This window comes from Camelus dromedarius, chromosome 9, assembly GCF_036321535.1.
Source record: "Camelus dromedarius isolate mCamDro1 chromosome 9, mCamDro1.pat, whole genome shotgun sequence".
Classification (NCBI taxonomy): Eukaryota; Metazoa; Chordata; class Mammalia; order Artiodactyla; family Camelidae; genus Camelus; species Camelus dromedarius.
The window spans coordinates 73,043,582-73,054,222 of NC_087444.1; the positions used below are offsets into that span (position 1 = coordinate 73,043,582).

A 10,641-nucleotide genomic window follows, 5' to 3' on the forward strand; every position below is an offset into this window, starting at 1 on the left:
TGAACCCCTGCATGGCGCCTTCCCTCTCTGGGCCATTTTTCCTTTTCGAGTCGAGAACGGCCTTACGAGGCTCTGGATCCCTATGGATGCTTGCCAGGGCCCAAGGGCCTGGGAGCTTCCTTCCTTATTTATAAACAGCATACATTAGTTGATTTTAAGATGAAGTCTCATAGGGCGAGACAGTAACAATAGCTAACATTTACATGCCTGGCGCAATCTTAAGAGATTTGTATATATTATCTTGTTTAATCTCCAGATTGAATCGCCATTTTATAGATGAAGCAACTGAGGCATAACTACTTAGCTTGCCTAAATTAATGATTCTGAGCCTGCGCTTCTAGGGTTCTATAGTGTATGTCTTTAACATCCCTCGCGTGTAACGTTCTGTGCTTCCAATCTCGACATTCCGAAAACTTTGATTTCCAAGGTTCCAAGATTGGAACACTGACAAAGCCAAACGTTCTGAGACTGGACTGCGTCTTGTGCCGAATCTGCCACTGACGGTTCTAACTTTTCTAAGAAAAACTAGTTTTTTTCCCTTCTTTTTTTTTTTTTTCTTTTTAGGGGGGTGGGTAATTAGGTTTATTTATTTTTAATGGAGGTACTGGGAATTGAACCCAGGAACTCATGCATGCTAGGCATGCACTCTATCACTTAAACTAGAAAACTAGATTGCCACTAGAAAACTAATTTTTTTAAATCAGCAAGTTAAAAATTAAAAACAATACTCAGATTAAAAAAGTACTCCTGGGCGGCCGCAGCCTCAAACCTACAAACCGGGGCCGAGCGGCACGTGCAGAAGAGGGAGGAACCATTTATCCTTTACCAAGATGGCAGCCTCCACGCCCCTTTGCAGAGCCAGCCACCTTACCAAGATGGTGGCCACCGGAAGTAGGTCACGGGAGGTCTGCGCGCGCATGCCCCAAATCGGATTTCGGGGGTGCCGGGCAGTCAAGTTCTTCCTTTAACAAGATGGCGGCGGGAAGCAGTGGCGGTGGCGGCAGGCACGGCTCGAAAAATGAGGCCAATTCCGGCTTCCTGGGGCTGCGGCCCACTTCGGTGGACCCGGCGCTGAGGCGGCGGCGGCGAGGCCCAAGAAATAAGAAGCGGGGCTGGCGGCGGCTCGCTCAGGAGCCGCTGGGACTGGAGGTCGACCAGTTCCTGGAGGACGTGCGGCTGCAGGAGCGCACGAGCGGGTGCGTGGGGCGGGACTTCCGGCAGCAGGGCCCCGGTCTGTGTGGAGGGGTGTGAGGCCGAGCTGTTTCGGGGGGACTCACTGGGGGCCGGAGCGCCTGTCCCGAGCACGGCTGGGGACGCTGGGTGAGGGCTGGGGGATTTGATAGGGTTATCAGATAAAAGACGCCCAGTTAAATTAGAACCCCGGTAAACAATGAGTCCCTTCCTAGTATCAGTACGTCCCAAGCATCCACCCTAGTTTAGTGTGACTTAAGCATGAAGTTCTGCAAACTGGAGGGAGGGGCCTTAGCCTGGTGGGACTCCCATGCGGGAAGAGCGCGCTTGAATGAACGTGATAGGAATGCAGGGAACTGAGAGGTTAAACCTGTTCCTTCCGCAGCATCTCGCTCCCTCCCTAACGTCTGTGGCTAACATTCTGCATTTCCATCTCCCAGTGGCTTGATATCAGAGGCGCCCGATGAAAAACTCTTCTTCGTGGACACAGGCTGCAAGAATAAAGGTGAGGAAAGGTTTTTGTGGGGGGATATGACATTATCAGTCATTAAGTAGCCTATCTCAGCCTCTGAAAGGAACTTTGTTAATAACGTGGATTGGGTGGCAAACACCTGCTAAACAGGCTGTTAACTATAAACAAGAGGACCTGTAGTGAGCAGAAAGCAAGCTCGAGACTAACCTAAAGAGCTCTTTTCGTTTCTACGGTGTCAGAGGTTTCAATGCGCAAAGAAGCCAGTAGGAGTCTGCCTTGGTGATTAGATAAGACATAAACTAGGAGGTCTCCGTTTATTTGCAGAAGAGCAAATCAAGGACTTGCTGTAAGGAATCAGACCTGTTTTAGTTAAAGTATCATGCTTTAATGAGAACAGGATGATCGACTTGAATGAGTAGCTAAGGAACTCACCTTAACCTGCTTGCTTTAGTTTGCCAAAATGGACGATTGGGACCAGCTGAAAGCAAGTGGAGAAGTGAGTTAGCATTTGCTTCAGTGAGTAGTAGGCTTTACTGTTAATGCCTAGAAAAACAGACAAAGAGGAAGCGATCTGCTTTAAGGAGAGGAGAGAAAAGCAAAGAGGGCAAGTTCTAACAGCAGGACACCCTTAACGAACACGTATGAGATCATTCAAGGGATCTGTTCTAAGGAAAATGAGCGGGCCCGTTTCAGTGAACAGAAGAACGTAAAAGAAACTCTTTGAGGCGTAGGCGTCTTTGAGTGAGCAGGTGAGAAGGGGTTATTAAAGAGGTCAGCTTGCACAGAGGTAAGGGCTTGAGTTCTGGGAATAGAAGGGTAAAGCAGAGACCTACCCTGGTGAACGGGTGAGGAAGTAGTTACAGAGTCTGCTTTAGGTGGAAAAAAAAAAAAAAAGGATTACAGTCAGCCTATGCTTTCTTGGGTGATCACTGTGCCGTGCCCTTGCTGAAATACAGCAAACACTGGGACGATGCTGGAGTGAGGGGTGCTGACCCTCCACTTAGTCAAAAGTCCCCATGTGACTTAGAGTCAGCCCTCTGCACCTGCAGTTTCACATCTTCGAATTCAGCCACCTGCGGCTCGTGTGGTATTGTGGTATTTGCTGTTGAAAAAAATCTGTATAAGTGGACCCTTGCAGTTCAAACCCGTGTTGTTCACTGGTCAGCTGTAGTTACATCTCCCCCTCTCGACCCTGGGAGGTCGGCAGTCCGTGGCCTCATTTTGGAAGCACAGGGGAGCAAAGTCGGTTTCACGAGGTCCCATAGCAAATGGAAGGATGTGGATTCCGTCCTTTTGTTTTGTCCTAGAGTCTTTTTGATTACTGGGCTTTAGGAAGAAAGGCAGAAAATTCTCTTGTGCTGAGAATTGCTGTCTTGGATTGGGTCCCGACTCCAGCTTCTTGGGCCTCCTGCCGCCTGACCATCTGCTTGCTTCCTCCTTAGCATTAGTGATTCTGTGGCCATTGCCCTGCTGCAGCTGGAGGCACTCGTCTTCAGGGCTGTGGGTCTGACTCCCTGTGTCCCCAGCACTGAGCTGCCTCCAGCTGGCCCAGGAAATGGGTTGGGTGGGGGTCACAACTTGGGCACCTTGGGCGCTGCCCTTGGGGTCCTGTTTCCTTAGCTGGGGACCTGGGGCGAGCCTGGGGCCTCTGGTCTGTACTGGGATGTGAGTCTGATGGCCCCAGTGGAGCTGAAGTGAGAGGAGAAGGAATTGGGTCTGGGAGAGTGAGGAGGCCTGAGGTCTTGATTCCTGTCCTTCCTCCCACCTCCAGAGCTGAGTAAGAAGAGGACCAAAGGCCAGAAGAAGTCATTGCTTCTTAAGAAACCCCTTCGGGTTGACCTCATCCTAGAGAACACATCCAAGGTCCCAGTCCCCAAAGAGTAAGTGTCCCACTGGCCCCAGACCCTTCTTTCCCATGGAACTCAGGCCCCCTGCCCTCTGTGCCGGGGAGGGAGAGTGATAGGTGAGGGCCGCTGGAGGAGAGGAGAGGAGAGGGTCTGATTTGGGCTTTGGAGAGTGGTTTGGAGGCAGTGGGGCCCAGGTCCAGGGTGGTTTGTCTGGGGCCTGTGAGGATGGGCCTGGCTGGGGGCTCTGGGGATGGAGAGGAGGGGCTGGGTGGGAGCCAGGGTCAGCAGGTGAGTTAGGCAGGGCTGAGTGACTGACCCCCAAAGGAGGGAGGCGGGGTGGGTGATGGAGTGGACAGTGCGGCTATGGGAGGACGAGTGGCTGGGGTTGATTTTGGAGTGAGGTGCCTGGGAGACACCCAGGGCAAGGGCCCTGGAGGCCTTTGTGTGTTGGGTCTAGGGTTCAGGAGAGGGGCCCGGGCTGGGGACAGACCTGGGGAGACGGTCCCTGAAGCTGCTGGACTGAGCGAGGAGCAGGAGGAGCCTTCGGGTGCTTGGGGAGGAGGCGCTGGGGACCCTGGCGGCAGGGGTGCGAGCTTAACTCACCCACCGCGCTCCTGCTGCTTCTCTCCCACCCAGCGTCCTTGCCCACCAGGTCCCCAACGCCAAGAAGCTCAAGCGGAAGGAGCAGCTATGGGAGAGGTTGGCGAAGCAGGGCGAGCTGCCCCGGGAGGTGCGCAGGGCGCAGGCCCGGCTCCTCAACCCTCCTGCAGCCAGAGTCAAGCCCAGGCCGCAGGACACCATCGAGCGGCCCTTCTATGACCTCTGGGCCAAAGACAGTGAGTGTCCCTGCCTCTGCTCGCAGTCGTGGGGGCTGGGCTGGTGCCCTGCAGACGTTGCCTGGAAGGTCTTCAGCCAAGCCAGGCATCCCAAGGTGGCGCCCTTCTCCCGTTAGTGCACCCTCTCCCAAGCGGGCCGGCCCCTGACCTCGGCGTTGGGTCTCTTCTGCTTTCTGGACCCCGTCCAGATGCTCTTTTGCTGGGCATTCAAAGCCCTTTGGGGTCTGAGAATCTGTCCTTCTCTCACCTGTGCATCAGCGCCAACTTTCTGAAAGGAGGGGGCCCCTCAGAGCCACAATGTTTCCAGCAGCCGCCCCCCTCACTGCCCCCACAGACCCTCTGGACCGGCCCTTGGAAGGTCAGGATGAATTTTTCCTGGAGCAGACCAAGAAGAAAGGAGTAAAGGTGAGCGGTCGTCATCAGAAGGGCGTCTGGGGTGATAGAGGTCAGAGGATGGGGCTGGGGACAAGGGAACTGCTCTTCATTTGGGCTTTCGAGCCTCCATTTTGGAGCCCGACTGTCCTGTGACCAGGACCTCACGTGCTGGGGCCAGGCAGCGAGTCGGTGCCCCGAAGGGAGAGAGCAGGGTGGTGGTGGGTCAGCCAGACACACTTTGGGGAGATCAGGGAAACACACTGGAAAAAAGATGGTTCTGCGGGATTGGAGACCTGGGGTAGGGGGAAGCGGGGGAGACAAGTTCCGGGGCAGAAGCACCAGGCCTGGCGGGCAGTTGGGTGTGGGGCGGGGCCCAGAGCAGGGGGCGTCCAGGGTGACCCCTGGGCTTCTGCTGGAGACAGACAGCCTTTGCTGGGGTGGAGGCCAGATGGGCACGGACGGGATGCGTCTGGATGCGGAGGTGCTGTGCTGAGTGTGTACTTGGTTCCTAGGGGGCTGCAGACTCTGGTGAGCAGGTTTGAGGTGGGCCAGGCTTCTAGGCCTCTCACAAGCTCCCCGGGGAGGGAGGGCTGCACTGTGAGTGTTTGTCAGCCCTCTGTCAGCAGACAGAGGACCTCACATCCTCTGCCAAATGCTGCTGCCAGTTTCAGTGACGGACAGATGACTGCCGTAGAGACCAGCTGTCCCACGTGCTTTTGCGAGTGTCAGCCACCCCACTCCCACCGCTGGGGCGACAGGGGCTCTTTTCAGGATGGGCAAACGTGACCCCTGAGTGCAGAGGCCTTGCTTGTCCTGGGGATGCTACTCCCCGAGGTCCAGCTGTGCAGATATGTCCCAACTAGAAGGCCGCAGGCCGCCTCCCGAGCCTGGGGTCCCCTCACTGGCACTTGGGTGAGCTTGAGTCCTGAGGCTCCTGGGCCTTACCCTGCCTTGGTCTCGTCCTTCTCCAGCGGCCGCAGCATCTCCACACCAAGCCCTCCCAAGCGCCTGCTGTGGAGGCGGCACCTGCGGGAGCCTCCTACAACCCATCCTTTGAGGACCACCAGGTATGTAGCCCCGCCAGGCCTCTCCTTAGTCCGCGCTCGGCCGCTTGCTTGGCGTGCCCCAGCCTGGCCCTTCCTCCGGACCCGCCCAGTGCTGGGGACTTGGCATGACTGAGACAGCTCTGGTCCTGCCTGCCCACGGCTTGTGGTCCAGTCAGGGAGACAGACCCATTCCCAGGCAGTGATGTCCCTACACTGATGGAGGAGCACAAAGGGGGCGTCACAACCCAGCCTTGAGGGTCAGGGAGGGCTTCTGGGAAGAGGGGGCATCAGAGCTGAGACTGAGAGCGGTTTGCTATGGCAAGTGGGGAAGGGGAGTTCCATGCAGAGCGAACAGTATGTGTGCAAAGGCCCAGGTGTGAGGCACCTTTCAGGAATTCTGTGGGGCATCAGTGCAAAAAGTCTTCAACTGTTAGCAAAGAAAACGTTTGGCTGAGAGGTTTGTGCAGAGGCGAAGATGGTTTTGCAACGGGAAGAGCTGGCACTGCGAGTCACTGAGTTCATCTCACAGGCACCTGTTGAGCACAGGGGTCACGAATAGAGGGGACCATCCCCCAGCCCTCAGGGGGCGCAGGTTCCGGGAGAGAAAGGGAGATCACTGAGTAGGCGCAGGTGCTCCTGTGAGTGCTGTTCTGAGCGGTTCACAGTAAGGCGGGCTCCGGGCCGACCAGGAGCAGGAGGCAGCGTCCCTCACCTGGTCAACGGCCTTGACGGCAGCGACTGTGGTTCCGCTGAATGTTGAAGGGGTGAGGCTGGCCCCACGCAGGGGAGGCTGCACCTCACTCAAAGATGGGACAGTTGTCTTATTTTAAAATATAATTGCTATGTTGATGTTTAATTGCCATCACGTAGGATTCACCCACCCGGGGGGCGTGATGCAGTGATTTTTAGTGTATTCAAAGTTGTTATTAATTCATTACTGAGGTCAATGTTAGAATGTTGCATCACCCCAGGGAGAAACCTCACGTCCATCAGCCGTCACGCCCCGATTCCTCATCTCCCCTAGTCTTAGGCGGCCGCTGCTCTCCTTCCTGTCCGTATGAATTTGCCTGTTCTGGGCACTTTGTGTAAGTGAAACTGCAGTTATGAAGAGACCAGACTGTCCTTCAAAGGAACAGGCTGAGTAGGTCAAGGGTTAGAAGCCCCCTCTGGTTGCCGCATGGAGAGCAGGGTGAGGCTGTAGCTGGGAGTCCAGGGAAGGGGTGGGCCGTGGGCACTGGGGTGGGAGGCAGGTGGGAGGAAAGAAGGTCAGGTCTGACTCCCAGGAGAGGCCCTTGGGGGCCTCAGGTCTCACCTGTATCCTCTCCCCACTCCCAGACCCTGCTCTGGGCAGCCCATGAGGTGGAGCTGCAGCGACAGAAGGAGGCAGAGAAGCTGGAGCGGCAGCTGGCCCCGCCCACCGCAGAGCAGGCTGCTACTCAGGTGAGCGCCCTCCATCCTCCCACATCCTGACATCCCACATCCCGCCTGCTCCTGGCCCAGCGCCTGACGCACCCCTTCTCCCCAGGAGTCCACTTTCCGGGAGATGTGCCAGGGGCTGCTGGAGGAGTCGGATGGGGAAGGGGAGCCAGAGCCGGGTGAGGGCCAGGACGAGGGGCCAAAGACTGGAGGAGACTCAGCCGCTGGAGCAGAGGCCTCACCCCCCGCTGTCCGCCTGGCCCCCTCGGAGAAGAAGACAGAGCAGCAGCGGCGGCGGGAGAAGGCCGCCCGGATGCTGGTGAGCACCGTGGGCTCCAGTCCACTTTCCCTGCTTCCCTGCTCCTCCTGCCTGCAGCCTGCTTTCTTCGTGCCCGAAGCCTGCCGTCTCTGATCCCTTCAGCCTGCTTTTCTGTGCTGTACGGGGCCCTCTGATCTGCTTTGTCAGCTGAGACCTGTCTCCCAGCACCTTCCAGACCCTGCTCAGGGCTCAGAGAACGCAGCAGGGGGCATGCAAGATCAAGCTCCTGGTGCTTATTTTCTGGGATTGGGGGCTGAGGGGGGATTTAGGGACCACAGGCAGACAAATGGATGAGGGAGATGGGGCCGCTGGTGTGTCGTGACCTGGAAGCAGGTGGCCAGGAAGGGTCCCCCTGGGGCAAGGTGATGGTTGGCTGGGTCCCTGACCCCACCTGTCCCTGCAGAGGGTACAGCAGGCCCAGGTGCGGGCTGCCCGGCTCCAGCACCAGGAGCTCTTCAGGCTGCGTGGGATCAAGGCCCAGGTGGCGCGGCGGCTGGCGGAGCTGGCGCGGCGGCGGGAGCGGCGGCAGGCGCGGCGGCTGGCGGAGGCGGATAAGCCCCGCAGGCTGGGGCGGCTGAAGTGAGGCCTGGACTGAGGGCTCCTGGGGGAGGCTGGGAGGGGTCTGGGTCCTTCCCACCTTTGCTCGGCCTGGGCCCCGCTTCCCCGAAAGCCCCACTGCCCAGCCTGCTCTTCCCCAGGAAGGGCCTTTGGACTCTGTCCTGGGCCAGGCTGCCCCACTGAACGCCCTGCCCCCTGATCCCCAGGTATCAGGACCCTGACATTGACGTGCAGCTCAGCGCTGAGCTGTCTGACTCACTGAGGACCCTGAAGGTACTTGTCTGTCTGGGGGCTGTGGTGCTATAGGGGCGCCCCTGTGCCCGGTGATGACACCTATCCTTGCTCCCCGTGTCCACCAGGGACTATGGGCGACATCCTGGCTGCCCCCGGGCTGGGCTGGTTGGGCTGATGCCTGGGGGCTGAGGGCACGGGGCCCCCGGGGGTGAGGGGCTGGGTGACAGTGGTTTGAGCGTGTGACCCTCAGCTGCCATTCCTCCCAGCCAGGTCCCTTTGCTGCCCCTGGTCTCACGGCCCTGCTCCCACCCTCTTCTGTCCCAGCGGGGTCTCCCTAAAGCTCAAAACAGACCCAGTCCCTCCCCCAATCAGAACCTGCCATGTCTTCCCAGCGCCTCGGGGAGGGGGAAGCCCAGCTCCTCACCACAGCCCTGCGTGGTGCAGCCTGCCTTGGGCACTTCGTTAGTGGGCTGACGGTGTGCCCTTCTCCCTCTGACCCCTGCATTTGCCTCTGCTGCTCTCTGCATGGCATTCCTGTGTTCATTCTTCTCTGATCTCCTTTCTGTTGATTTCTCAGACCCAGCTCGGGCAACCCAGCTCGGGCAACCCAGCTCAGTCCACACTGAGCATCCCCAGGTCCATACCTATCACCCCACGAGCCCAGGGCCAGGCTGAGCCCCTGGTGTCCACGAGGCCAGGCTAGGGGTCCGGGCTGACAGGCAGCTGTGGGGGCTCAGCTCCCTCTGGACCCTGTGGAGAGTTCAGGTGCCCTAGGGTCTCTCCTGGGTGCCTGCTGAGGCCTCCCTTTCTGTGTCCCACAGCCCGAGGGCAGCGTCCTCCGCGACCGCTTCAAGAGCTTCCAGAGGAGAAACATGATCGAGCCAAGGGAGCGAGCCAAGTGAGGGCCTGGGGCTGCTAAGCGGGGCAGGTTGGGGGTGGGGCATCGAGAACCTTCCTGCGAGTGATGGGCTTGTGGTCACCAACTGCTCTCTGCTCTCTCCTCCAGGTTCAAGCGCAAGTACAAAGTGAAGCTGGTGGAGAGGCGGGCGTTCCGCGAGGTCCAGTGAGTATATGTCCCTTCTCCCCGGGGGCCTCTGGTGGGTCCCGGTGCCCATCCCAGACCTGGTCGCTGTGGCCAGTGGTGGAGCAATGTTCTCTGGCCAGGCCTGGGAGAGGGTCGGCCCCCCGGAGCCACCTGACCACAGAGTTGGGCCTGGGAGGGTCCCCCAGGAGAAACGGAAGGGCCCAAGCCAGAAGAAGGGGTGTCAGGTGGACGAGGATGTGGGGCCCCCTCCCCTCCTCCACCCTCAGCTTCCCTCTCTGTCCCCAGGTTATAGCTGCCTCGAGATGCCCGAGCCCCCAGCCTTCAATAAAGCACCTCTTGACCAACACCTTTGGGCTCGGGTGTGACTTGTCTCCCTCGTGCAGGCAGCTTCTCTCTCTGTACATCCCCCTCTAGTGCCCAGGGATGTAGGTGCTGGGACCTTCATCTCCACAAAAGCTTGGTGGGAACCTAGGGGGTGGCAAAGGCCTGTCCAGCTGAGGCAGGGTGAGCAGCTGTCCCGGGAGTGAGGATGGTCTTACAGAAACTGGCAGAGGAGCCGGGGCCTGCAGGCCTGGCGCGGGGGAGGTGAGTGGCGTTCTGCACTTGGGTTTCTCTGGGGAGGCCCCAGTGACTGCGCGGGAGGCAGACCCTGATTGAGCCCTGTCACCTTGGCCGTCGCAGCAGCTGACGTTTGCTGCGCACCTATCAGGCTTTCAAGCAGGTGGTTTTGTTCATCAGGTCCACACGACAATCTAGTTAAGGAGGGCTGGGGTTATCCCTCTTTTAAAAAGTGAGAAAACTGAAGCATGTCAAAGGGAGTGAATCCTCCCGCCCATCATTTAAAAAGGACTTTTGAAAATCTTTATTCTACAAATAATAAGGGTTTATGTTCTCACTGTAAGTCATTGATGTGGTTCGTAAACATCCCACTGCAAAACGTGTGATCACCCTTGACCTTTCCGCTCCATTCTAACCTTCCTCTACAGAGTAGCTGTCTCTGTGGTGTGGTGTGCATGGTTCTGTTACATTCCACGTTTGAGTCCATTAAAGTACATACGTATATGTAGGAAAATAGTGGGATTGTAATTTTTCTGTGTCTTGGATAGGATCATACCACACGTGGTTCTGTAATGTGCCGTGGGCACCTGTTAGAGAACTTCCTGTGTCCATTGGGTGCTTCCTCATTCGTTTGCATGACTGCAGAGAATTCCATGGTGTGAGTGCCAGGCGTTCCACTCACTTAGGCCCACGTTGCTCCTCCTGAAGCTGGAAGGAGACCTGTGTACCTGAGGCATCTCCCAT

At 57.6% G+C, this 10,641-nt stretch overlaps 1 protein-coding gene and 1 non-coding gene across 3 annotated transcripts; both read left to right on the plus strand.

Moving 5' to 3' along the window:
- Positions 1 to 950: 950 nt before the first annotated feature.
- NOP53 (NOP53 ribosome biogenesis factor) lies at positions 951 to 9,685 on the plus strand. 2 transcript variants are annotated; one of them, XM_064489464.1, is made up of 13 exons: positions 951 to 1,196; positions 1,632 to 1,696; positions 3,435 to 3,543; positions 4,147 to 4,346; positions 4,681 to 4,751; positions 5,693 to 5,788; positions 7,103 to 7,207; positions 7,293 to 7,502; positions 7,906 to 8,081; positions 8,267 to 8,333; positions 9,116 to 9,192; positions 9,301 to 9,357; positions 9,625 to 9,685. In XM_064489464.1, the coding sequence occupies exons 1-13, from the start codon at positions 973 to 975 to the stop codon at positions 9,629 to 9,631; spliced, it is 1,464 nt and encodes a 487-aa protein (XP_064345534.1). In that variant the 5' UTR covers positions 951 to 972; the 3' UTR covers positions 9,632 to 9,685. The 2 variants fall into 2 exon arrangements, with proteins under 2 accessions (XP_064345534.1, XP_031314849.2); XM_031458989.2 differs by lacking the exon at positions 9,625 to 9,685 and having other exon boundaries at positions 9,301 to 9,361.
- On the plus strand, positions 8,378 to 8,488 carry LOC116155017 (small nucleolar RNA SNORD23). Its single transcript, XR_004139051.1, has one exon. It is a non-coding gene; the product is annotated as a small nucleolar RNA SNORD23 (small nucleolar RNA).
- Positions 9,686 to 10,641: the final 956 nt, after the last annotated feature.

What these genes read in the sequence shown, in the direction of transcription:
- NOP53 (XM_064489464.1), top strand. Translation starts at nt 973, where the DNA reads ATGGCGGCGGGAAGCAGTGGCGGTGGCGGCAGGCACGGCTCGAAAAAT. An exon ending in CCAAGAAGAAAGGAGTAAAG is followed by an intron (nt 4,752 to 5,692) that starts GTGAGCGGTCGT and finishes GTCCTTCTCCAG; the next exon opens with CGGCCGCAGCATCTCCACAC. An exon ending in AGAAGGCCGCCCGGATGCTG is followed by an intron (nt 7,503 to 7,905) that starts GTGAGCACCGTG and finishes CTGTCCCTGCAG; the next exon opens with AGGGTACAGCAGGCCCAGGT.